This window comes from Acomys minous (genome assembly GCF_964271855.1).
Source record: "Acomys minous genome assembly, chromosome: 11".
NCBI lineage: Eukaryota > Metazoa > Chordata > Mammalia > Rodentia > Muridae > Acomys > Acomys minous.
In genome coordinates, this window is record NC_140492.1 from 95,141,806 (window position 1) to 95,168,746 (window position 26,941).

Consider the following 26,941-nt stretch of genomic DNA (forward strand, 5'->3'; position numbering starts at 1 on the left):
TCGTTACATCAGATTCCAATTTAGGTGATAAGGATCACAATTAATTAGCCTGCCTATCGAAGATTAAGTGTAACCTTGCGCATGAGTATTCCGAAGTCACTTTATGGCTCCAGTGGGGGCTATCGGAGGCGAAGCTGTGTGCCTCTTTAGACTTTATAAGACCTTTGCCTGCTGTTCGTTCCTGATGCCAATCTACAGTCTGGAAATGGAGACTAAGTGGGCGGGCCGACTCTGCCATCCTTCCTCTCGCTTCCCCTCCCTAGCCAGAAAGATGAGGGTTGATGGACTTGGAGATACGAAGACCTAAGCAGTGTAGGATATATATCTACAGGGGCTTGCAGACTTCAGTTTAAATCTGCTAGCAGTTTTGAAATTTTCCACGTTAGTAGTTGCGTCTGACAACATTGCAGTTACACCTGAAGATTTACTTCCACACGGACGCCCATTTTTTTCATTGCCCATACTTTTATCTTCCTTCTCCTCCAAAGAAAAACCTACTTTGTTTTTGGAAGCTTTTAGTATAATTTATGACACGATCATTCCAACTTAGCTTTTCCTTCAGATTCAGAGAACTGAAGTCAAATAATGTTAAACAGATTGGCTTTATGGTCCTTATGGGGGAAAGGTATGATAAATTAAAGCTAATATAATGTTTGCGTTGACTCCTGAAAAGATGCTGAGTACAGTTTATAGAGCAAGAATCAAACTGTTACTGTCTACTCTGTCAGATAAGCTTTAGCATTAAGAAAACAGGCTCAGGCTGCACTCGGGAGGCAGAGGCAGGCAGATCTCTGTGAGTTCAAGGCCAGCCTGGTCTACAAAGTAAGTCTAGGACAGCCAAGGCTACACAGAGAAACCCTGTCTCGAAAAACCAAACCAAAACAAAACAAAATCCAAAAAGAAAACAGTCTCAATATTATAGATAGTTCTGGTCTTAAATTTTGTCATCATGAATGAATGTTCGAAAGCCCATTTATGGGGCCAAAGAGATAGTTCCGTAGGTAAGAGAACCAGCTGCTCTTGCAGAGGACTTGGATCTAGTCCCCAGCACATGGAGATTCAGTGCCCTCTTCTGGCCTCCTTGGGCACCTGGCACACATGTGGCACATACACAGACATGCAGACAGACATTAACACATGCAAAAAACAAACCCTTTTAAATCATAGTAAAGATTTCCTCAAAAATTCCATACTAACGATTGTCTTTCCATACCCTGGGTACTTTTCCACTGAGGATATATTGTTCACTAATCCTTACCAACTCATATAATTACTCCCATTTTCCAGATGAAAAAAACAAAAACAAACAAAAAACCCAGGTCCAAATTAATTAACTTGTCCAAGATTACTGTCAGTAAGCGCTACCACAAGGACGGGAACCCGCGTCTTTTTGTGCTTTTAATCATGCCAGCATTACTGATGAAACCAGTGTGTAGCAAAATTAAGGAACCCATGGTTTAGGTTTTTACTTTGTTTTTGGTTTTTCGACTTACTGTCTTGCCTAAAGAGCACAACAGCTTTTGATGTGGCTTGCAGCCTGCAGAGCTTAGGAAGCTTGAAGTCCAGGGTATTAGCTCTTATAGGTAGACAGTATGAACGTGCTTACAGAGTTTGTTTAAGAAAAGAATTGGGGTTGCTTTGATTTGTGTCCACTGCTTTTTTTTTTTTTTAAATCCTTTTGAAGTCACAAGAGAAGATTGTTTCAGACAGAAATAAAGTTTGGATTCAGCAAGTGAGTAGACAGCTTAACATCTTGATTTAATATCGATCCCATTTGCATATGTCCTTTTCTTCCCTGTGTATTTCATGTTACATTTTGAGTGGTAACGAGCAGTTTTTCGCACACTTCCAAGCTGCTTCCATTAGGGATGAAATACTTGGCTAGGGCAGCCTCTGCGATTTGATGTTTCCGCTTAAACTTTCCACTCGGTCCTGCCAGGCACTAACTTTAAAATGTCTTTTTCTTTTCTTTTCTTTCTTTCTTTCTTTTCTTTTCTTTTTTCTTTTTTTAATGGAGAACTCCTCCAAAAGGTGCAGCTGTGTGTTGGTTTCATCTTGCACTTGGTAGCGGTGTTGGCACCTCTCAGAGCCCAGACCGCGCCTGTCTCTCCCACACACCGCTGCTGCCCAGGAGTGTTGAGGCTTGCCCGAGTTACTTTGGGATGGGCTTCAGTTTGGAGTGAGTCTCTCTTCTGTTCTCTGTGACTGGCTGTCACCGGGGCCTGCAGGAAGAGCAAACAGAAAATGCAGCCTCTGATGTAGCATGAATAATTTCTCCTATGACCTGGGGCTCCTGGTTCATCGGAGGTTCTCGCAAGTGGAAGGCTGACCAAGTCTGCCTTTCCTTAGAAATTATACACGGTTTAGATTTGGCCCGCTCAGATCTTTCGGTCGTTTTCACTTTTGTTTCTTTTTCCCTTGCACAACAATGACTTCTTCTGATGAAAAATGATTTGGCTAAGTGAGAAACTGGGCTTGGATGTGTCAAGGAAGTCCACACATACTTCCAGATGCTTAAGAATGACTGTGGCTCTGCAGGCCTTTAGACAATGGGTCGTGACAAGTTTCCAAACAAAGTGCATTTGTTTTCGGGTCCAAAATATCTGGACAGTTGCATCAGGTGGAATTTATCTGTAAAATGTAGATGTCCATGCTGTTAATTTGCGTTTTTCTTGACAGCCCCAACCTGAAATGTTCTGTAGTATTTCAGAAAATATTTTTTTTGGTACCATTATATTTTATCAGACTGTGATTTGATGCTTCATCACAGACTAAGCAGAGACCAGCTTGGCAAGCCTGTAGATTGCCAGTAATCGCTGCTTCCTGACGGATGATGAAGTCTCATGATGAAGTCTAATGACAGAAATACAGGGCTTGCATATTGAACAGAACTAAAGAATAGCTGGGTTTAGGATGGTTGTAGAAAGTAACATTTGTTTTAGAATGCCGTCTAGAATCCTAGTGATAATCCCATTGTCTAAAGCGGGTGATAGGAACTTCCGTAGGACGGCCATCTTACCCGCCGTGTCTAAATATTTCAGAGAGGAAGTGTACCGAGTGGGAGGCTCTACACGAAGGAGTAGGAAATCCTAGAATTGTTGTTGTTTTCATTGTTTCACCTTGTAAATGTTGCCCTTTAAAGTTCCTATTGCAAAATCCCGATCAGCTGTTGTGAGTCACGCCTTTGCGCAGTAAAGCTACTTCGGTATTAACAAATTCCGCTGGACGTTCACTCAACACACCACAAACGAGAGCGCTCACGCCTCCTAGGATATGTGCACAGCGGCCTGAAAAGGCCAGTGCTCTCACAAGTGTTTAGTGGCCATCATCGTGGCTGCCAGAAACCTCATCTAATGGCAGTATAAGGGAAACAAAAGACACTCTGTAGCTCCACAGACAAACAAAAACATCTTTGCCAAGGAAATGCAGGAAAGGAAAGGAAAACAAAGTGCTGGGCTCCCCCGCGCCAACCCCCCCCCTCGCCCCCAACTCCGGCTGAAGTAGAGAGAGATGGAAATGCCTATATTTGTAGCACTTGCCGAAACCAGCAACTGTTGGATGCATATTTCAATCACAGTTACATGAAAATTTTAATTATCATTTAATTTACTTTTCATATTTGCCTGCAGAAATGATCGTGTTGATAAGATTTTGGAACGAGATAAACTTTATTAAGCAATTCGCATCTCAGTGCCAATGATCTTTTTTTTTTTTTTCATTAAAAATGCTGTGTTACACGTGAAGGAGGGGGGGGCTCTGATGAGTTAGTTGTGTGAGTGCAGTGTGGGTGTGTGTACTTGTGTGTTTACTACTTAACCCTGGGCTTTTGGACTTTGCTTGCTGAGGCTTGCTAGCAGGAAGACACTGTACTGACATCTGATCAAGAGCATTTCTTTACGTTCAGTTTCCCCTTCTAGTACATTCGGACATGGGCAGGGTGACCTTCGTTTTGTTCCTTGGAGAAGGGAAGGTCTTTGTGGGAGAGGATACTGTTGTGAGCTGAAACTCTGAAGCCAAGGGAAGTGGTTTATAGTTTATCAAAGGAAATGAAATGGTGTGCCCTTTGCTGCTTCTGGTGTGTGTGTGTGTGTGTCTGTCTGTCTGTCTGTCTGTCTGTCTGTCTGTCTGCTTTCCTCTAGCCAGGGTCTTACTGTGTAGCCCAGGCTATCTTTTAAGTTGTGATTTACGCTTTAAACAATTACAGACCAACACTCCCACAGCATCATTGACCCTTGGTACTTAGAATGGGTTTAGTTAGAAGTGTTCTTAACATCATGTACGTCTTATAATAATTATACCACTAAAACCTCACCCAAACCTAATTATAGCCATTTAGTGTCTCTCAGCATATATGAACTGTCTGTTCTAGATAAGATTCAAGTTATGCATTAAAAACACCTGAAGTTTATGGATTATTGACAGACAAGTTACTCGTGAAGATGTTTTCAGTAAGATTCGCAACCCTGTATTTTGGAGTTTGAGAAATTTGAGGTGAAATATTTAGCTCCCTCTTCTGGAATAGTTTTGAAAAAAAAAATGCTTTCACTTTATCCCTTCTTTTGAGTAAGAATATGGTTCTCAATGTAATGTTGACATGGGAGGGGATTTCTGATGGTCACCCTAGTGGATATTTTTGTATCATTACAGATGGTAAAATGTACACATAATATATGCAGATGCAGTTTACATAAAGTATCACGGTTCTTAGTTAAGAGCATTTGTCACTATTACAGAGATACAGGTTTAGTTCCCCATACCCACATAGTGACTGTGTGTGTGTGTGTGTGTGTGTGTGTGTGTGTGTGTGTGTGTGTGTGTGTGTAGACCTCAGTGCAAGACTACAGAAGAATGCCAAACTACTAGGGGTTCAGACATTTCAGTTATGTACCATGGTTACAAAGTATGTCACGATCTTATCTCCTCTTGTCCACCTAAGCAACGGTTCTTTCGTAATGACCTAGAAGCCAGGCTTGAACTCAGATTTCCCGGGCTCCTATGATTATGTTCTTAAATATCAGGGTGCCCAGGGCATGGGGAGAAAGAGAGTTGTGCTCCAAAGCATCTCTTGATTCTCCCTGAACATGCCAGCTCCAGTCTAGCCTAGAGCCCCCCCAGCCTGCATTCTGAGGTGCCCTAAGGCAGGGCAGTCTGTCCTAAGAAAGATGTCCCAGAGGAGAGAACCTGAAAAGCTTGTTGGGATATTTATTCCTAGTGGGCATTCAGAGAGTGCTCTGGGGGGAAACTACAGGGATGTCCCTGAGGCCCCAACAGTGTGTGCAGCCTGATTTAGGAAATCCCATCAGCGCCGCTCTGAGTTTGCGATGCTCGGGACTAATTGATTTGCTGGTATTTAAATATCCTTCACTGTAGTCAGATGCGCTTGACTGCCTCATGTGAAATCTCATGTTGGCGATTCCTCTCTTTTCAGCTTTGATCCTTCCTGACCTGGCTGAGCAGTTTGCACCCCCTGACATTGCCCCGCCCCTCCTTATCAAGCTCCTGGAAGCCATTGAGAAGAAAGGTAAGCAGACTGTGAGAGGGAGCCAATGTCTTAGACCTTTATTTTGTGGCCGTTATAATTTATATGTGCCTCTGAGCCATTCATTATATGAATGGCTCACTAACTGCTGTGCTAACCATACTAAGTGTGTGGGTCTCTCTGTCCCAGGGAGGGAAGCCTGCCTGATAATTTCTAACTCTCGATGATGAGGGAATGGCTCTCAGCCTTCCTAACGCCACAACCTTTTAGTACAGCTCTTCCTGTTGCGGTGACCTCAACCAGAAAATTGTTTTTTGTTGCTACTTCACAACTGTAATTTTGCTGCTGTTATGAATCGGAATGTAAACATCTCTGTATTCTGATGCTCTTAGGCGACCCCTGTGAAAGGGTCATTTGACCCCGCCCCCCAGAAGTTGAGAACTGCTGCCCAAGACTAATATATAGTTAGTATGTAGGAGTTATGCAATCTTCATAATGGATTAAATGTGATTAACCTGCTTTTAAATAATCCACTGGATCTGCCAAAATTATTGACATACCAGATAAAATTAATTGTTGGGGGTTGGCATCCAAGAATAGTTAGTACACATCTAGAATAGATACCGGACGGACGGAAATTGGAATATCCCTCTGGCAGCAGGCGCACGGTTTCTCCAGAGAGCTGTGTTTTGCATCCATGGTCTGTTTTGTGTCCTAGGGCTGGAATGTTCCACTCTGTACAGAGCACAGAGCTCCAGCAACCCTGCAGAATTACGACAGCTTCTTGATTGTGGTGAGTGTCACGGGACTGTAAATGATGCTGCAGCCCCCAGCCCCATCCGCACAACACTATCAAGTCTCAAAAGAATTCTCAAATCGTGCACAGGAGTTCCTTCTGCCCTGTCACATTAGCCGTCTGCGGCCTTTGCTGTGTGGCTCTTGGGCTGAAGTGTGAATATTAGCACTCAGGGTTTTGTACACACACAAGCTCCTGGGTCCTGCAGGAATTGCAGGAACAACTTTTTGGCCATTTTTTTTCTGACTCTATATCTTTGTCATTGATCCTTAGCCTTGGCTGTCAGTCACAGTTCATTCATTTGGGTCAGCCAAGAAAGGGTCTCAGTCTGCATCATTTGGCAAATGTCTCCTGGTGACCTCTTAGCCTATGTCTCCTTCATTCCCACATGACTTGCTCACCTGCTTAATTTTTCATTTTATATATATCTATATCTATATCTATATCTATATATATATCGAGTAACATGACATTGCTGCTTTATTTGGGGGTATAATGATAGCCCCACTCTGCAGAGAAAACGAGAAAAAGCATATTAGCCCCTTCTTTGATGCAAATATCCCCACTGTGGTCGATTTCATGGTGACTATCAAGATGTCACTGAATGTGGAGTTGGGGAAAATCGAAACCATTTGGTCTCCTGAACCAGCACCAGCCACATCAGCTCCAGCACACCATCATTACTTAAGAGACACTAATTCGTTCTGCCAAATGGTGGCTTCATATGGCTTCTTCCTCTTTCCTTTTCCACGCAGGGAAAAGTTGCACCACTTATCCCAGCAAGCTTTCTTCTCATGGCAACTTCTAGAAGTTCTCAAGTCCTTCATCCTTTGTGGTTTCCTTTTTTTTTTCTTTTTTTCTTTTCTTTTTTCTTTCTTTCTTTTTTTTTTTTTTAATTTTCTTTTCTCCCTGTAGCTTTCTAACTCCTATCATTTACCTGAATTTGTATATTTAAAGGGTTGCATTTGTTGTTGCCCTGGCTCTGGACAAGGCTGCTTCTTGCAGAAGTATGGGCACGTGGGAAGGAAGACCCATGTGACCCTCACAAAGTAACCCTTTGAAGTGGGAAGTAACTTCAGGGTTAGGCAACTTAGGGAATTTCTACAAAAGCTATTTCTTAGAGGGAAGAAGTAGAGTAGATGTTTATCAGTAAGCGCTTTCACCTGAAGCAAACCCAACCAAATGTCTGAACTCCAGTTTCATGTGCCCCTTGAGCTCAGTGCACAAGGACGCATGCCCCTGTGCTTCCCCCAACCAGGTCAAGGGAAGCTGACTGGCAAAAAAGTCAAAAGTGAGAGGCTTTTTTGTATTTCTCCCTGCCTTACCAGGGTGTTTTCAAAACAAAAAACAAAAACAGAGTTACATGTTTTGGTTAAAAAAAAAAAAAGAACACATAACTAAAAGTCACAGGAAACATGAAGACACCAGAAACTGATGAAAAAAGTTGTGGCTAAGGTTTTAATGTGACCAATACAAAATAATCCACATTAGCTTTGGAAAAAGTTTTTTTCTTCTTCTTCTTTTTCTTCTTCTTCACACCACTCATGAGATGGCGTAAACCACCAAGATTCACTCACGTCAATAATATATTTTGACAGGCAGGTTTCCTTCCTCATTGACATCAAAACCCACACAGAAAACTGGTGCACTTTCATAGCCAAAAGAAAAAGAAAAGAAAAAAGCAAACATTATACAAACTTGGGAGAGTATCTGCAAAAAGTGTCTTCAGGTTGTAGATTTTTCAATAAATTGAGCGATTGTAATATTGTGGGGGGGAAGCCTCAGTTTCACCCGACTAATGCTGGCTTTCAAGAATCTTGTAAGTTTGCAGTACCCGACAGAGGTGGGCAGCAGGCTGTTTTCCGAGTCATTTTTACAGCCGCTCATGTTAATTTAATGCTGATGTTAGCAGCTCTAAATCTCCAGAAAAGAAAGCCCAGATTAAGCAGATTTGGAATCGGGTGTCAGGGTGGCAAAGCTTGCGATTTATATCCGGATTATTCTGATTGTCCCAGCCTTCCTCTCACCTTCCTCAGTTTACCCTGAACCAAATCGTTGTTTGCTTTGTTGTTGTTTTTCCTTACTTGAATTGCCATGGGTTTAAATCTCCTCCTGACGCCTTTTGGTCTCTCTCAGCCTGGTTCTCTGATGTGTTCTGTGATCTCAATGCCACATTCATTGTAGGGCGCTTAGCCACATCCCCAGCCTCCGCCCACTAGATGCCAGTAGCATCCACCCCCAGTCACGACAGTCAAGAATGTCTCCAGGTAGTGCCAGACTCCTCATCCTACTCTCACCCCTCCCCCATGGCCCCCAGGGAACCACTAAACCTGATAGAGATCGCCCGGTGGCTGGCTCCAGGCTTGGGGTGGGACTTCCCGGGGAACTAGAGCAGTGAAGTGTTGAAGGAACTGCTTACCTATGGGGTAGTGTGGTGAAAAGTGAAATGAAGAAAAACTCCACCTCTTTTCACTGAAGACAGCTGTGGGTAGCTAAGAGCTGCCAGGTGGTAGTAATACAGAAAAGGAGTCTTGTACTGCACAAGCCAGAAACACCCCTCCCCACCCCCGGCCGCCCCGGGGCACGTGAGAAGTCACATTACCAAAAAAGTAATAAATAAAAACCAAGTACACTCTGTCATCAACTCTTGTGGGTTTTGACACACGGTGAGCTTATACCAAGACTTTTGTGATGTAATTCCGCTCGAACACTGACTCCGTGGACTGCAGTCTCTGGGTTCTTAGGAAGGTCTCTGGACTGAGCACCAGCCCAAAGGCTCCAGACCATAACCGCTTGCCACAGTTCCTCTGTTGGCTGCTGAGAGAGGCAGAAGGGGGGGGGGCGGCGAGGGGGGGAACAGTCTGTTCTTGAGGCTGCCTAAATGCCATGTGAGATACATGAAAGACTCAGCCTGCTTGCCAGGTGTTCTGGTGAAGGGACTGTGCATCAGCCAGCCTCACAGGAACACCAAGGAGACTACGTCAGAGAGGGGGGGAGGAGGTAAGGGGGGGACATATGACCTGAGCACCTTGAAATCTACATACATCGCCAAATGATGTAGCATACTTTTTTTCAGGGTGAGCAAATTCAGTGACACTAATTTTCAAGGCAAAGAGGCATGAAACGAGGCATACAATGGCAGTGTCTAGAGGCGCCAGGAACTCTGAATACTCTTTGGAGTTCTGTGGTGATACCCATATACTTGTAATCAACACTATAATTTCACAAAGAATCACTCCGTTTCAGGCTAGACCCTCTATGCAAAGGCCCAGTAGGGCCTGTGCACACTGTTAGAATGTGCTGTGTGTCTGGTCAGCTCTTCAGGATATTCAAGTGGTGAGGCATTTTATTTTAGCCTATGTATATTTTTCACAAGGCTGGTTTTCCGAGAGCGTAAAAGTGTGGGGAGATGGCTACATACGGGGACAAGTTTTGCTTGCTGTAATGAGTTTTTGTACTGTAGTCTCAGCCTGGATCTTGCACGGCTTCTCAATGTGTGAGTCATCCCCATGGAGGGTCGAGTAAGAATTTGGCAACCATAAAAGGTTCCAAAATTCAAGTCAAAACCAAACATGTACTATTGTAAGACATTTTGGGCAGCACCCTTCACGCTCGCTGTACCCTTAGTTCCGAACAGACACCATTTGCACCTTTCACTGTGTTTGGTGTCCGTGCTATCAGGCCACAGACACCTCAGTTCAGACTCAGAACTATTGTATGTTATGAATTGTTGTGGTTTTATATACATCCAAAGTTTCCTGCTCCGTAGAAACACTATGACTGAATCACTCCTCAGTGTGTATCTCTTTAGGATATTTGTATACATTTACACATTAAGTAAATTTTGGTTTGGAATCACTAGGACAGAATTTCCATAAATTTTTGGAATGGCCCTTGACATAAAATTCTGTCATTTTGTATCATATGTTTATACAAAGCAGCATCCCATAATTGACACTTTTCAACTTTTTAAAATAAAAATATTACCTATGAAAGCACTGAAGGTGCATGGATAGTGCGGCATCAACCACTCAGCTAAGATTTACTTCTGTATAAGAATAAGGACATCTCTCTCATTAGTATGCAAATTAGCCTTCAGCTTTAACCAATGGTAAAATTATATGTGTTCATAGGAATTATTTTAAACTAAACTGCTTTATAATTTCATTAAGTATTTGCTTCATGTGCCTGTTTTACTTAATTACATGTTTCAGGTCAGATAAAACTTTCTTGGGTGCCAGGAGAGCCTGAGTGGGCAAAGCTTTTGGTTTTGGTTTTATAATGGAATGGAGAAAGTTTAAGGGACCCTGGTTTACACTGACATCTTTAGTTCAGGAACAGTCCAAATACTGTCGTCTCTTCATGTTAGAGACATCTTAACCTTGACTCTGGTTTTTTCTCATCTCCTACACACCACCTGATGCAGCCACGCACTGACTTATATGGTTTCTTTATATTATCTTGTTCCTTCTGTCTCCTTGGCAGCAGAGCCCTCAGTGCCATAACTGAAGACAGTAAAAAATGTGATGCCAGCCCGGCTTCCGAACACACTGTTCCCCGGATACCTCTCCTCACGTCCCTTCATGTTGTCACATGCCACTCCTTTATGTGTTCCCCAGTCATTCTTGCTCTTGGTGACCCTGCTTTCTCTTGGACTTCGTTTCCTTTCCCATCTCCTCACATGTGCAGAAAAAGGGCTTCTGATTACTGGTACCTCTTTACCTACCGAATGGCTTGACCTCTTTTCTAGCTGATGGATGTATTGGAGAAATTTGTTCCTCTTCTCTCTCTCTCTCTCTCTCCATCTCTCTCTCTCTCTCTCTCTCTCTCTCCATCTATCTCTGTCTGTGTCTCTCTGTGTCTGTCTCTCTCTGTGTCTCTGTCTCTCTCCCTGTCTCTGTCTCTCTCCGTCTCTCTCTGTCTCTTCTGTAGTTCGATGCTCACAGATTAATAACAGCATCAAGGGGAGCATTTGAGCCTCTTTAGATGACTGTACAGGATCCCTCTTGAAACAGCGTTTCTTTAAGGAACACTGGGGAAAGTACCAATTATCAGTGCAGGGTGCTAACTTATCAACGGAGGGTGCTAACTTATCAATGAAGGATGCTAACTTATCAATGGAGGGTACTAACTTAATAACAGTGGCATTATTTTTTGTTGCCCTAAGAAAGAGGGTACCAGCATAATAGCTAAAGACTGGGCCTGCTGAATGCTTACTATTACTCAAGACAGAACTGCACGAAGCAAAGCTGTTCTGTCCAGAATTCAGGAGCGAGCCCCGTGAGAAACAGTAGTCGCTATGCCGTGGCCTCTGTTCCCGTCACACCGCTTCCTTCCCAGTGTCTTAGTTAAGTCCCACATTTGGAAATTTGGCCCAACAGAAGTACGAAGGCTTGAATTATTTCTTGAATTGTTTCTCTCCTAGATGCCGCCTCAGTGGACTTGGAAATGACCGATGTGCAAGTCTTAGCAGACGCTTTCAAACGCTATCTCTCGGACTTACCAAATCCCGTCGTTCCAGTAGCTGTTTACAATGAAATGATCTCTTTTGCCCAAGGTTGGTTTCCTCTTTCCAGACCTCTCTGGATGGACAATGAGACGTAGATACGCTTGACACTTTGCACGGTGCTGGGTATAAGTAGAAGGCATTGAGAAAATGCTAAGCTGTCCTCCAGTGCCTCACCACCATCCCAGATACCAGCCTTTACCACATATCTGACAGAAGAGATCTAGATTTGCGTTTGCTTAGAAGCCTGCCCATGTGGTAGACTGGCTACTTAACTTTTGGCCACTACCTACAAAGATCACTGCAGCTGCGAAGGTTACTAGCAGCCATCCGAGTACTGGCACCAGAGTGAGAGACCCAGGACGAGAATGCACATTGAGGGATATTCTTACTCTCTTCCCTAAACACCCAGAACAGAATGTATCGAGGGTGGAGAGCACTCAGCATCAGGAGCTGAGGCGGCTCTGTGCTTTGGGGACAGGAAATTGTGGTTCGTGACCTTCAAAGTTTAACCTGTGGTACTTATCTGATGCTCCGAGGAAGTAGCCAATCACACTTGCCGCTGCCTGATGGAGGCCAGGCTTCCGAGAGCACACCCTGAACAGTTTGTGGTTTCTTTTTTTTTTTTTTTTGACAAGAAGAGTTGCTTGCATTTCATTTGACCTGAGCTCTTTACTTTCTCACAATGCATTTCTTAATAAGGAGGACAGATGTTCCTATGGACCTCTCCTGAAGTGTCCCCTATGGGCCTTCTTGTGTAGCTAAGGGAAAGAGAAATGGTGGTTCAAGCATTGGCTCATTGGCACCTACACATAGCCTTACTGTTTCCTGTTGGTTTTTTCTTTTCTTTTTTTTTTAACTTGTAGACGTACAAAGCTCCGAAGACTCCATCCAGCTGTTGAAGAAGCTCCTTCGGTCGCCTAATATACCTCATCAGTATTGGCTTACGCTTCAGTATTTGCTTAAGCATTTCTTCAAGCTCTCTCAAGCCTCCAGCAAAAATCTTCTGAATGCAAGAGTCCTCTCTGAAATCTTCAGCCCTCTGCTTTTCAGATTCCCAGCAGCCAGGTAAGCAAAGGAGGAAAACAAGGCTTGGGGCGGAGTAGGGGCTAGGGGGGAGGGGAGGGGGGTGGGGAGGGGGGAAATGGGGCAGTGCTGGGTGGTCCTAAATGGACAGGTACTTAAGGGCACCTAAAATGCTGGCTCACAGATGCACATTTTCTGTGGGCTTACTTCACCCACGTCAGTGGGATGTAGATGGATCAAACAGTGTTGTTTTTAGGTGTGATGGTTCTCACAAAACCCTCTTTGTTTGTTGCAGCTCGGATAATACTGAACACCTCGTAAAAGTGATAGAGATTTTAATCTCAACTGAATTGAATGAAAGACAGCCAGCACCAGGTAAGGCTTTGCAACATTTTGATACTTTACGGCTCAGCTTTTTTGGGGGGGGGGGGCTTGGAAACAGTTGTTTCTGGCTTCTTGGAATTGACACAGGTCTCTGGTACGATTGCAGTAATATGTTAATTCATGGTTCGTGTTAAAATAACAGTGGTGGTATATGTGAAATGTTGGATGTCGGTTTTTGTGCAGGTTTTAAGCTATTTTGGGTTTAGCATTCTTTATTTAATTTACTCGCTTGATTTAAGGTCTCACCATGTAGACCAGGTTGGCCTTGAACTCACACTTTGTACCAGAGGTTGGCGTTGATCTCTCAAGCCTCTTAGGCTTTAGGCTGCTGAATATATTTATGGAGTTCATTTTAGCTGTTGACTTTTTTTTGTGTGTGTGTGGCTGTTTTTCTAATACTTATGAAGTGTGTGGGGGGGTTATAATTACTATATAATTTAAAGTATTTTGGAGTGTGTATTTTGGAAGCAACTACGCCGAGAAATGTCTGTCAGAATAAACATTTTCAATAACACAGGCAAGTATGAAAGCAGTGTTTGCTGCAGCTATTTAGACCCAGCCAAATGATGCCTGTCTGAAAGCAGGTGGGTCTTTAGCTAAGCCATTAACCAGAGCAGGAAGTGGAGGCTCGTCTGGAACTCACCTAGAGAGTTCAAACACCCTGTGTTCTGGTGGCAGTTAGTTCACTGGGCTGGCCATTTAGATTACTAGTTGGCCCCTTAGCAGGTAGAAGTGTCGTTGCAGGGCTAAGAGTTTTTGCTTGCACTCTTTACTTATGCTCAGGATGCAAAGGGGATGGGTAACTCATACAGATTGACAAGGCTCTGTGTGCAGCCACTGGGACAGGGCACCGGGGCTGTGCTTTCCCATCAGCCATTGCGTGGCCAGCTGTGGTTCTTTACATCTGGATGAGACAGCTTGAGAGAGGCAAGGGCTTGGCCTCAAAACTTGTCCCGAAATGATTAGGTATAGGGTCTGCGCTCAGGATGCAGGACTTGGGAAGAGTTTCTGGGGACGGGCCCCAAAATCTGGTACCTAGAGGGAGCCAGATGATAGATGAGGCAGGCAGGCATGGTATATCCCAAACCACAGCAAACAGCATTTAACAGGGCTGCCTGTCCATAGCTATAGACAGAGTGCCCTGAGGAACCTAAGCATAGCCTGGGACTTGAGGCTTAGGACAGCACAGTGGGTTTTCCCCATATGATACTGAATTCGCTGTATTAATGGATTCAGGGGTCCGGAGTTATGCTCAGGTGCTGCCTTTGACCCTACTAGGAAAGAATGAGAGGCGGGCATGGATGTGGCTGTGACCACAGAGACTGCCGACCCTGACACTAACCGCACAGGCTAGGAAGGAAGAGGGGCACTTAGAACAGGCAGGCCCTGAGCCAAAGGGCTGAGCTGCAACTGTCCACTTCCTCCCGCCTGGTATCGAGCTGCCTACGTGTTGGAGAGAAGGCACAGCTGAGCTTTGTTTGCCCTGAAGGGCTTGGGGTGGGGGTGGAGGTGGGGGTGGGGGTGGGGGAGAAGTGGGAGGGATAGAAGGAATCAGTCATCATGGTCTTCTTATGACGCTCCCTCGTCTCATCAGGCAGACACATGGAAACCCAAAGCCAGACAGGACTTTTACAAATGAATTGATTACTAAGGGCTTATTTGTCTGAGGGGATGGCATTGGGGGAGGGCTCACCACTGGAGTTTAATATAAATGGATTAAGTGTCTTTTATAAGACAGACTTATAAAAGTAAGCATGTATCATTACCAAGCATGTTCGTAATGTGGCCGGATGCACAGAAGAGCGCTATGGTGCCCCCACACAGAAGTCGGTATACTAATTTCAAAGGAGGATTAGTTCCGTCAGCTCTGCAGAGCAATGGCAGAGATTTGAACATACTGAATTGTCCCACTATTTGTGCAGCCTCTTCAAAAAAAAAAAAAAAAAGAGAGAAAAGAAAAGGAATTAAACCCAAGATATTCTTAAGCTTTATCTGAGTCGTTTTCACTTCGTGCGGTCCTTTTCAGCCGCCTGAGCATGGTATAGACAGACCTCCTTGGGATCAAATGCAGGCTCCAGTCAGTGTCTCTCACTTGTGAGCACATTTCACTCCCCACCTTCAAGAGGGTAGGGCAAGGTGCCTTCATCCTGAACACCTCTGGGCTCCAGGATAGCTCCAGTGCAGTGAATGGCAGGGCATCCCTGGAAACCAAAATGACCTCTTCACTGAAGTGGGAATGCAGTGCCTTCCTAGAAGAGGCCTTCACTGCCAGCCCAGCATGCAAGAGTCCCGGGGGTGAGGGGGCTTTGGAAGATACCTCCAGGACATCTCAAATGAATGCTCACAAATCAGTCATTTATCGAAACTGCTGCTCTGGACAGAAAGGAGTCTCTGAAGGAGCCTTCAGTGGGGCGCAGGGGGAAGTGTTTGTTGTGAGGCAGATAGGCATCTTCTCTGGGCCTTGACCAGGTATTACTTGGAATGATAAGGCGGATGTCTGAGGCAAAATATCAACTTAAATAAGGCCTGTTAAGACAGACGCAGTGTCTTAAATGCTAGCTGGGAGTGCACTTCTCCCAAGACAAAGGGAACTTTAGAAGGGGCAGGTGGTGGCTTTTTTAGGGTAATTGGAGGAGATAAGTTTCTGGACGAATACACTCCGGAAGGGCTTTGAAAAACAGGTCCAGTTTTAACTGGAGAAAAGGAAAGCAGTGTTTTGATTTGCAGGCGGACAGCAAACCCATCTAATCAAAGTGTTGCAGGCTGCTCTCCTCGTGTTGTCTTCGCTCACCGTAGGACATTTGTACATCACGATCTCTTACTGTGCTTCTCCGACCTGGTCTACCAGGCATTGACACAAGGTCACGTATTAAGTGACAGTGTTATAAGGCACCACTGGGACCCCAAAGAAACACAGAGGAGAGGTTTGCCCTATGCTCCCCAACCCACGTTATGTCAGACATGGATCTGCCACGGAACTATCTTTGGGCCCAGCCTGTCCTATATATAAGCAATTCATTTATGCCTACATTACTGAAACCATTATGAATCACGGGGCTCTTTTCAGGGTCTGGTCAAAAAGCCCTTCTGAAGTTTCTAGAATATAATGAGCTAAGAAATGAGAGAAGTAAGGTCCTATGGGGCCATATTGAACAAAGGGCCACAGTGTAGTGTGGGTAGTTTGGAGGACAAGGCTCCATCAGCTGCACAGTGGTAAGAAGGCGGGGCCTATCTGCCAGGGTTGGTCGGATTAACTGAGCTGTGTGGCTTGGTGGGTGGAGTGGCCTGGATGTCAGTGCCTCTCCTCCTGTCACCTTGCCAGTGTGCCTTTGCACAGTGCACAAAATGTACAGCTGTACACAGTGTTCCCAGGGCCATCTATTTCATCTGTGTCCCAGTAGGTCCCAGTGTGCTTTCTGTGCAGGCTAAAATGGCCCATTCACAGTGTGTGTTGCGTTCTTCAGCCCCGGTTCGCTTATCTTTAACTGCCTTGTGGCTTAAAACACACACAAAAACAAACAAACAAACAAAAAACAAAAACAAAAAAACCTGTTAGTTTAATTGGTTCAGCTACATTTCTAAACAGTAAAGACAAAAGGCTAGTCCTTGTTTTCATCCCAATTAGACATCTGAGCACAGCCTAATAATTCTCCAAATACACATATACGCTGATCAACTTAACTGATTTTTTCAAAGAAATCTTAGGGAAACCAACTCACTGCATGCATCCAGCAGCCCTTTGAGGTAAAGAGTCCTTGCTTTTATGGAAGGGGGCACAGATGGGGACAGGTGATGGGAACAGTGTGTTTTCCCAGCTCTGTTGGTACCTTGCTCTTCCCTCTGTTCCTCGTTTCTCTTTAAAACTGAGCTGCTCCGCCTCCAGCAGCTGAATTGATCTCAGAACTGCAGTAGGAGCAGGTCCAGTGAACACTGGGCACCTCTGAATACCACCCATGTTTTGAATATCATGGATGTATTCAGAAATACTAATGTAGCATAATTGGGGTCTGGTATTGCACCCCCAAGCCTAGAGAAAGGAACAAGTGACTCTTTCTTCCCCCTGCCCTCCTACACCTGTCAAGCTTAATTTTTAACCACCGGCGCATTACAAAACATCCCTGCCAAAGACCTTAATTCATGCATCTTGTTTTAGATGCCCTGGGCTGGGGTTTCAGCTGAGATGTAAGCAACCACTGGGACAGAGGGGGAATGATTTTCAGAGTTTTACTTTTCTCTGATTCCCCCCCCCCCCCATTGGGCTTAAAATGTGGTCTGACATGAGAGAGTTGTTCCAAAGGTAAGGAATGAAACTTTGGAACAGATGCATTTCCCGGAAGGGACGGAGGTGAACCGGGGAGAGAGCCCAGCGCCGTCTCATTAAAACCAGCAAGTTTTATTCAAGATCTGCAACGGCATCCCGAGTGTCGTCCGCCCTGCGTGGGTGCTGGAAGATGGTTTACTTCTGTTTTCGCAGCACAGCCCCCTCTGTCTCTGAAGGGACAGGGTTGGGGGCGGTGTGTCAGTTGTCACTCATCGTGGGGGAAAGAGTTCCTTTCTCTGCTAGACAGTGGGCGGCACGCCTTTGCAGAAAGCCAGTGTCAGTTTTGTTTGTTTGTGTTGTTGTTGTTGTTTGCGTATGTGAACCTTGGTTTGCTTATTAACTGAAAAGGATGTTTTTCCTTACTGTGAGTTCATTGAGATCACTGGACGTGGCCTTATGCTGGACAGCCATACTTCTCAGTTGTCTTGATTGACATGATAAACACGTTCCTTTCACCTTAGATGACTTTGATTCCTTCACGTCCTACTGCTGCCTTCTTCTCCTGGTTTCTGTTCATTCATAGTGGTGCACACAAGCCTAGGAGACACAAGCTTCCAGGCCTCAGGTGATGGCTCACTGGATGCCCAAAGAGGCCTTGATCAGAGCAGAAAGGGTGTCACAGAGCTTTCAAGCCCGTGTTAGTGTTAATGATCACAAGAGAGTTTCCTGGCTAGGTAAAATCTGCTCAAAAGTAAGAGTCATGCCTTGTCTTTGCCTCTGAAATGAGTCGCACAAAACCCCGAGGAAAGGGATACTTGCCGGCTTGGAGCATCCACAAGGTGAAGTGAGCCTTCATTTAAGCATGTGCGATGGGTCTCAAGCAGTCCCAGGCAAATGGGACACTGAAAAAGCATATGGTCTCTTAAAGGGGCTTAAAAGCCAAATGAAAATTATTTCCATCTGTACCTTTTGTTTATTAGTTAATTATATATACAATTATATATATTCATCAGCATATTTGTATTATGTTAATTAGTTTGTGGGGCATTTTGGATTACAGAGGGTGAAATTGGAAGTGATGATTTTCTCTTAAGCAGGTGGGATTTACTCAGTTCAGCCAGCAGAGGGCGCCCTCCTTAAGCTAATAGAGAGCATGAATCTTATCTGTGGGGAAAGAGTCTGCTCACGCTTGAGTGACATAGAGCCTCCTCCACGGTACGTGATTGTACTAGTCGTGAGGAATTTGTTTGAAACTAGGTGTCCACAGTTCTTTGAAGGCTTTCTTGGAGTACACTGCTTTACAGGAGATACTTTTGTTCTGAGACATAATAGACTGTCAAATTTACATTTTAATCTAAAAGGGTCTGAGGCGGGTCCAGAGAGGTTCTTACTAAAGCACAGCAATACATACCAAATAAGAAGGCAGCTTTATTTTTCTTAAGCTGCAACAAAACCAGAGTTTTATTTGATTTCTTGTCAGCTTTTACTTTCTGTGACCAAGGAAGTCACAGAGCAGGGCCAGGGGGCAGAGACTGGAATAGTTTAGGATCAAAAGTCTGAAGGTTGAGTTCTTTTTTGTATAGAGTTTTCTCCCCCTTCGGCCATGAAGGATTTGCCAGGGGTGATCTCTAAAGTTACTGTCATGCCGTGAGGTCCGGGTGCTTTATGACTTTTTTAGTTATGGTTCAAAACGTTGAAGTGGGGGGCTTCTGTGCGGATGCGATGGGAATTGAACTCTTTTCTGGCCAGCCAACAATCCTAAACCCAATTTAGCCGCAAGGTTCTCTAATAAAGAGCTAAAAGCCAAGGGACTGAAGGCTATGTCTTAGGGTATGTCTTTCTCCACCCTGTCCTTTGCCGCGCCCAGCCTGCAGTTAACCTAGGCAGACACACCTCTTAGAAAGTCCGATTAGAAAGTCCTGGGGCCTTTTGAAGGTGAGCTGAAGTTGACCTCTTGAAGATCTGGGCTTGTGGAGGATGCCCTCCCGAGGCTGCCAACCCAGAGTGCGGCGTTCTCCGTGAAGGGCTTTCCTGTTACACCTGCGGGGTAGTCTGTGCCAGTGTGTGGGAGGAGGTGGACACTAGAGCGAGGCACCCTGTCCTAGACTGTTCCGAGAGGTTTTCAGGCCTTCACAAACGAGGCTTTGATTCTATTTTTTGCTGAACTAGCTGGGTTATTTCCTGTGCTGCTTTAATGCGGGCCACTTGAGCCCCCGGAGCGGGGGCTGCAAGCGCGTAAAGGCACCATGGCCACCAGGGAGGACTATTTTCAGCACCCCCTTACAATGCCCTTCTCATTTCCAGGGCGAAAACCAGCAAGTTAGTCTTGCCTCGGCCACTTGTCAGCCCGGTGACAACTTTGACTTTGACTTGGGGTGCCCCTCCCCCTCCCAAAATCCCTAGCTCAGCAAATATTTGAACCTGCCCGAGTTAATCATGAAGCCACGATCTTTATCTGAGCGAGACTTGCGAGCGCCCGCCGGGGTTCCTTTCTTCCCCCCTTGCAGTAGCGCGGCCCAGGGGGGCTCTGCTGGAGAAGCTGAGGACGTGCTGCCGGGGCGGGGCGCGGGGCGGAGGGACCGGCTGCAGCCTAGCCCCGGGGAGCCGGCGAGGCCGGGCTGAGTCGCGCGCCCCCGCCTTGCGCGTTCTCCTCCTGCTAGGCTTGCTACTGCCATTACCGGGCGGGCGGGGGAGCCTCGGGGGCTGGGCCCACTTGATAGAAGAGCAGCTTCTTTGGATTTTTTTTTTCTCGGTGGGATACTAGCTGTTCAAAGCGAAACCGTTGAAATGCATAACCTGCAAAGTAAGTCGCTTTTTCATTTATGCACTTCTCGGCACCGGGCTCTTTTCTCTGCAAGCCATCCTCTTTAGTTTGGCGGTGTGTGTGTGTGTGTGTGTGTGTGTGTGTGTGTGTGTGTGTGTGTGTGTGTGTGTGTGTGCTGGGAGTATGTGCGCCTTGGTGAGTACTGCCTGGGGAGAGCAGATGGGCGATTAGGGGAGACACTCCCTTCTGTCCTGGGGCGGGGTGGGGGTGGCGGGTGACGGGACACACTGCAGAGAAGAGATGGGGTTTAGGTTTAGAGTTTAGAAAGTATTGGGCAGGAAGTTGGGGCCAAGCCAGGGCTCAGAGACCATGGAAAATCACCTGTCTCTCAGACCTGCTCCTTGGGTCTCCTTGCCACATGGCAGCAGCAGTCTGCAGCTAAGCTGGCTTTCTGTTAGTGTTGTACACATGGCTCTTTGAGCTGACCCCTGGACCAGACTGCCCAGAGGACTTGTCTTTTTACTCTTGGGAGAAGACTCACACACACACACAAAAATTATCTAAGGACGACTTCACCACCATTTTTACAATTTTTGTTTCATTTGTTTAGGCTTACTTAAACCCATAGAAGTGTGAGCTGGAAGGGACAGGGTTGAGTCTGCTGTCTCCAGTAATGCAGAAATAGCCTTGTGTAGGGGGCTCAAGTGGGACCGCACGCAGCCAGGGGACAGAATGCCTCGCTCGACTTTCAATGCTGTGTGATCCCAAAGTGATAGAAATCTGCAATGGCCCCTGTGTGTGCCATAAATCATCACACAGATGCAGAACATACAGACCCACAAAGCCCACCCTTTCAAAGGAAGCCACATCTACCCTGGAGTAGCACCCCCTTCCACAGTAATGTAAGTGTCAAGAGGTCCTGGCTCCCAGTGGCCGTGTTACCTCAAGCTCCAGCTGTGGTGACAGAATTACATGCAGAATGATTTAAAGAAGCAAAACGAATCATTACATTTGTAGGGAAATTGATTTCTTTATATTGAACACTGCTAAGAAGGGATATTTGTTGCTGCCCCCCCCCCTCCATAAGGCGCCAAGCCAAAGAGAATGGGGGAGGGCAGAGCGAGAGAGATTACATCACCTTCCTTAAAGCAGTGAGTAGTGAGATGGGTTCCTGAGTGAAACACTTGGCAGAGATCACCTGTACTCTGCATTCTGATATATGGCTTTTTTTTTTCTGGCAGAAGCATCTTGTTGCCCAGTGTTGTTAGGCAGTAACATTGAAACTTATCAATACTGGCCATTTTTTTAAAATCCTTTTTGCAAATAATAGACATCTTCATTCCTGGGCTGAGTTTTCATGATTCTTCTCTCAAGTCTTGTTTTGACCTTGAGCTATCTGATAAAGGCATTTTGTCTAAGTACTGTCTCTTGGCTTCCCTTTTTAATGTGGTGCATTTATGGCAGTGTTTAAGACCCAAGCTTTCAGTGTATTGTGGAAGACCGGACTAAACTATCCAGAGCGCTTGTTCCTTTCTGCTTCCCCTGAATCTAAGGACTGTGAAATAGACCTTAAGAAGAGTATTTTGATGCCTTTGTAAGGTTTTTATACTCAGGGACAGCCAGGCTATCTCTAAAGCCCAGATGCCCGAGAGAGAGGGACAGAACTGGAAGCTACAGTTTATCAGCTTTTGTCAATCTGCCAGCAGCGGAATGTACCATGCTGCAAGGAGTAATAAAAAGGGAATTAGAGAGCGCGGCGGTGCTAGAAGAAAGCAGGCAAATTAGACACCTTTCAAACCGATGAGCATGTAGCATGTAGCCGCTGCTGCAGCTGTGTGACATGTAAGGTTCTCAGAGCGAGGCTGGGGCCGTGTGAAGCCGGCATCCAGGAGACCTGATGAAGCAGGAGTGGTCTGGTGACATTTTTCTGACTTGATTGGCTGGGGCGTGTGACGTAATAGGTTACAGTGCAGCCCCGTATAGGTTTTAAAATGAATTCCAAGACACCATTACAAAGAAAGCCGGACTCTTTTCTTATAACTGAGCACAGCCAAGGAAACTCTCGCACAAATGTACACCACGGTTTGGACCATGGAAGATCTGGACGTAGAGTGTGCCAAGACAGATATAAACTGTGGTACAGACTTGATGTTTTATATAGAAATGGATCCACCAGGTAATACTGCAGTATTAACGGAGAGGAGCACTAGTTAATTTTGTGACTTGAAATTTTCTTTTTTTTTTTTTAAAGCTGCTGTAACAGATCCTCTTGAGGTTGCTATTTTTTACTGATTTGTTTCACGGTTTAAAATTAGTTTGATTAGAACTTTAAAATTAAACAGAATCTTTGCCTGTCTGTAGCAGCAAGCAGCTCAGGCTGTGTTGTTCATAAATGCTGGTTCTTGCTTAATGGATGGGAACTGGATTCCACTTTTTCCGCTGCTGTCTTTCGTTAATTGTGATCCGTGGCAAACTGGGCTGTATTGTTGTATATTGTTCTTTTAATTAAGAGGACGAGTCCTTTGTGGTGCTTTTCTCTGCTGGCTGTGAACTCAAACCGTGTGTTACTTTGATAACACCGGGTGCTTTAGGAAGCATGTGAGCTGTGGCAGTGACTCTTCGGACGACTGAGACGCTCAGAAATCAGATGTGGGGACTTTCTTGCTCTCTCTCGCTCTCTCTCTCTCTCTCTCTCTCTCTCTCTCTCTCTCTCTCTCTCTCTCTCTCTCTCTCTCTCTCATGCTGAGACACTACAATGGAAAACGAAGTCAGCTTTCCTCGCGTTTGTAAAATAGTCTCGCTAGACACCTGAAATCTTCCGGGGCATAAATTAAAGCGGTTACGGTGCTTTCGAAGTTAACAGTTTCGGATTTAGCTAACAATCCCGAGGTGGTTCCTCCGGTTGTTCCCTCCAGGGTCAGCCCTCCCCGCACTGAGAAAACTCTGAGGGGCTTCTTGTCACCCTCTTCTGGGTGACTATGTGCATATACTGCTTTGACATTGTCGATGGGGGGAGAGGGCTTTTAATCTGGCCTAACATATAGAGCCTGGTGTTCCCCCAGGAGATGTAGGTCACGGATGAGTTTCTTAAAGTGGCTTTGGCAGAAGTGTTAACCTAGAGGAACCCGGAACCGAGTTCTTAAAGCATACTGCTGTAAATGCAGGCTTAAAAAAAAAACAAACCTGTGACTACTACGCTCTTGCAGGACAGAGCAACCAAATGTGACTTTCCTAATTAAAGAAGGGAAGGAATGAAAGCCAAACTCCCGGTTATTTCTGCCGCTCTCAGAGGCTCCTAGTCTCCTACTTCAGCTGGAGCTCCCTGGGCACACAGCTAAAACCTAGAGCTGGAAAAATGCTGACTCTGATTTTGTTTTGAAATTTCCTCCCATAGCCAGCCCCAATCATTTCTTAACCCCTAGGTGTATGTCTGTCAGTCTGTCCGTGTGCCCGTTTGTGTTGCCCTCCCCACCCCCCACTCCCCCCCTAACCCCCCCCATCAGTTACTTCTACTTTCTCCTTTTCAGTTTTCATTTTAAGCCATAGCCTGCGATTTCTTTTGAAGACAAATATCTTCCATGGTGTATGGAATTGTGACTTCCCCGTGTCCTTTCCCCACCCTCTTCCCTTCCCCCCTCCCCCTTCCCTCCTCCCCTCCAGTGTAAATGTCTTTTAGTAAATTCAGTTCCCTTTTAACTGAAAATAGAATTAGATTTTTATACGTTTTTAATTAAAATAGAATTAGACCTCTTCCCCTCCCCTTTACTCTTTTTTTTTTTTTTTTTTTGGTTGTCATTGTAATGAAATGCTGTTCATCTGAAAAGATGCAAGTCTGATTTTAAATGTGCACTTGGAGTTCGGATTGCAAACCACTTTTTTTTATTTTCCCTCCTTTGCCCGCAGCACTGCCCCCTAAACCACCCAAGCCCACTACTCTAAACAACAACAGCATGAACAACAGCATGTCCTTACAGGATGCTGAGTGGTACTGGGGAGACATCTCAAGGTAAGGCCACAGAGCGCTCGCTCCCTTTCCACCCGATGCAGGGAGGTTCCCAGTAAGAACAGAAAGCACCAGCTTGCTGAGTCCCATTTTTTAGGATGTCATCCAACATAAGCACGAAGCACAGTTGGTCCTCTTCCAAAGACGAAAAGGAGAAGTCACTGAGGGCTGAGGCGCTGGGGCACTGTGGGTGCTGGATGGCACGGGGGAAATTGAAACCCCAGGAAGTTTCCCTCTTGACAAGAAGCCAGGGAAGCACCAGAGGGACAGGGCACTGCCTCCTTTCTCTACAGGAAGCGGGACTTTAGGAATAAAGAGTTTTGCTCCCCTCATATACTCGTCAGCTAGGGTGGCTAGTAGAGCTGCTTTTTTTTTTTTTTTATCATGACTTTCTGTGCTGATTTGTCAGAAACTGGTTTTTTTTTTTTTAAAAATAACTTTGTATTATAGATATGCCAGTAGTGTAAATGGGTGTGTATCGTGCCTTTGTGTGTGTGTGGGGGGGGGATGAATGTATAATGCTGTTGTATAAGCAAGGAAGAAACTGTGAGTGACTTTTGAACACGTACAGAACCAACATGTAACTCTGCAAGGACAGGCGAATGTAAAGATGTGGAGCCTTTGGATTTTCTGCTCAGTGTCCTAGAGGATGGTGTTTGTTAAGTCTAAGGGTGCAGCCCAGTGATACAGCAATCTCCAGTGCAGGAGGGGAAAGTGTGCATGCGTGCGTGCATGCGTCTGTCTGTCTGTCTGAGTGGATGGCTATCCAAAGTTGAAGAGTAAGCATGGTCTTATATTGTGCTCATTGTAGGGAAGAAGTGAATGAAAAACTCCGAGATACTGCTGACGGGACCTTTTTGGTACGAGACGCATCTACTAAAATGCATGGCGATTATACTCTGACCCTAAGGTGAGCCGGGGAGCCAGCCGTAACTGCACTGTCTGGCTGGTCATGAGAACATCGTTTCATTAGATTTTTTTTTTCTCATCCTTAAATTAGCACATAATGTAATGGGGTTTTGTTATAGGGTTTTTCAAACATACTTGGCTCATCCCTCCCCACACCTTCCCCCGAGAGAACCACTGCTGCATCAGAACACTTGAATAATCATTATTTTTGTATTGTATTTACAGGAAAGGAGGAAATAATAAATTAATCAAAATCTTTCACCGAGATGGGAAATATGGCTTCTCTGATCCATTAACCTTCAACTCTGTGGTTGAGCTGATAAACCACTATCGGAACGAATCTTTAGCTCAGTACAACCCTAAGCTGGATGTGAAGTTACTTTACCCAGTGTCTAAATACCAGCAGGTAATTCACGCACAGACAGCCCCTCACACCACCCGAGCACGGGGCTGAGACACTCTCTAGCATAGACAGTGATCTGAAATTGGGTTTGGACAAGCTTATGCCATGGCCGGCATTTCATGGTGGCTGGGTCAGATGATATGCTGACGGCCCCATCAAGGATGGTCACTTGAGTAAATAAAATGCCTTATCAATTGAGTTCTTTTTTCCCCCCTGCTTGTATATCCTTCCAGGATCAAGTTGTCAAAGAAGATAATATTGAAGCTGTAGGGAAAAAGTTACATGAATATAATACTCAATTTCAAGAAAAAAGTCGGGAATACGACAGGTTATATGAGGAATACACCCGTACTTCCCAGGTGAGTTTAAGAAGAGCGAAGGTGTCTCTGGCCCTAATGTAGCCCGTGCTTAGTTAGATCCTGCAGTAAGCTTGCTTCTAACTGGTGAGGTCCCTGGGAGCTTTCCGTTAATGCAACACAAATCCTGACCCCTGAGAGTTCTGCCCAGCCTGGACGTATAATAATGAGTGCTAATGTCAGTTTGTCCAAGCTCTGGGATGGAGAGTTCATGTCCACTCCCCCCTGCTGTGAGGAGAGGTGGCTGCGTTCGTTGTGCTGATAAGCAGAGAAAGTGGCATGGGTATTAGAAACTAGAACTGCTTTTTTAAAAACACTGGCCAGGTTGTACTTAACACATTTCGGAAAACACACACACACACACACACACACACACACACACACACACACACACACACACACACACACACGGAACAGCTAGTGAAAACAGAGGCCCTGAATTTGAAAGAGAGCAATGAAGGGGACATATGGGAGGGTTTAGAGGGAGAAAAAGATAAGGAGGAAATAATGTAATTATATCATAATCTCAAAAACATAAACAAACAAACAAAAAGAACTTTTAAAAGTGAAAGTAGACAGAATTCTCCACCACAAGAAACATTTGTTTCTATAATTATTTGACTAGAGTTTGTGAATTCATGCCCAGCTCTGCTAACAGAGTACACAGACCTTCCCTATCTGCTGGTCCTGTATCACGAGGATGCACAGTGTAGCCTTCTCCCTCACTCCCCACCCTGATCCTGTATCCCAAGGATGTACAGTGTAGCCTTCTCCCTAACTCCCCACCCTGGTCCTGTACCCTGAGGATGCACAGTGTAGCCTTCTCCCTCACTCCCCATCCTGGTCCTGTACCCCGAGGATGCACAGTGTAGCCTTCTCCCTCACTCCCCACCCTGGTCCTGTATCCCAAGGATGTACAGTGTAGCCTTCTCCCTCACTCCCCACCCTGGTCCTGTATCCCGAGGATGCACAGTGTAGCCTTCTCCCTCACTCCCCACCCTCTTGCTATAGATGTCTAAGCTATTTGTGTAGCATTGATGCTACATCAGGCTCA

At 45.3% G+C, this 26,941-nt stretch overlaps 1 protein-coding gene across 5 annotated transcripts in view; it reads left to right on the plus strand.

Annotated features, from left to right (window-relative positions):
• Window positions 1–26,941, plus strand: part of PIK3R1 (phosphoinositide-3-kinase regulatory subunit 1) — an 85,079-nt gene that overhangs the window by 50,908 nt on the left and 7,230 nt on the right. For 3 of the 5 annotated variants that reach the window (XM_084802483.1, XM_084802481.1, XM_084802482.1), the window contains exons 3-11: window positions 5,429–5,521; window positions 6,198–6,272; window positions 11,701–11,832; window positions 12,648–12,849; window positions 13,103–13,182; window positions 24,120–24,222; window positions 25,031–25,129; window positions 25,354–25,534; window positions 25,765–25,890. In XM_084802483.1, the coding sequence (XP_084658609.1) occupies window positions 5,429–5,521; window positions 6,198–6,272; window positions 11,701–11,832; window positions 12,648–12,849; window positions 13,103–13,182; window positions 24,120–24,222; window positions 25,031–25,129; window positions 25,354–25,534; window positions 25,765–25,890 (1,091 nt within the window). Of the gene's footprint in view, window positions 1–5,428; window positions 5,522–6,197; window positions 6,273–11,700; window positions 11,833–12,647; window positions 12,850–13,102; window positions 13,183–19,954; window positions 20,256–22,012; window positions 22,393–24,119; window positions 24,223–25,030; window positions 25,130–25,353; window positions 25,535–25,764; window positions 25,891–26,941 lie in introns of those variants that run through there. The other 2 variants (XM_084802485.1, XM_084802484.1) reach the window with 2 other exon arrangements.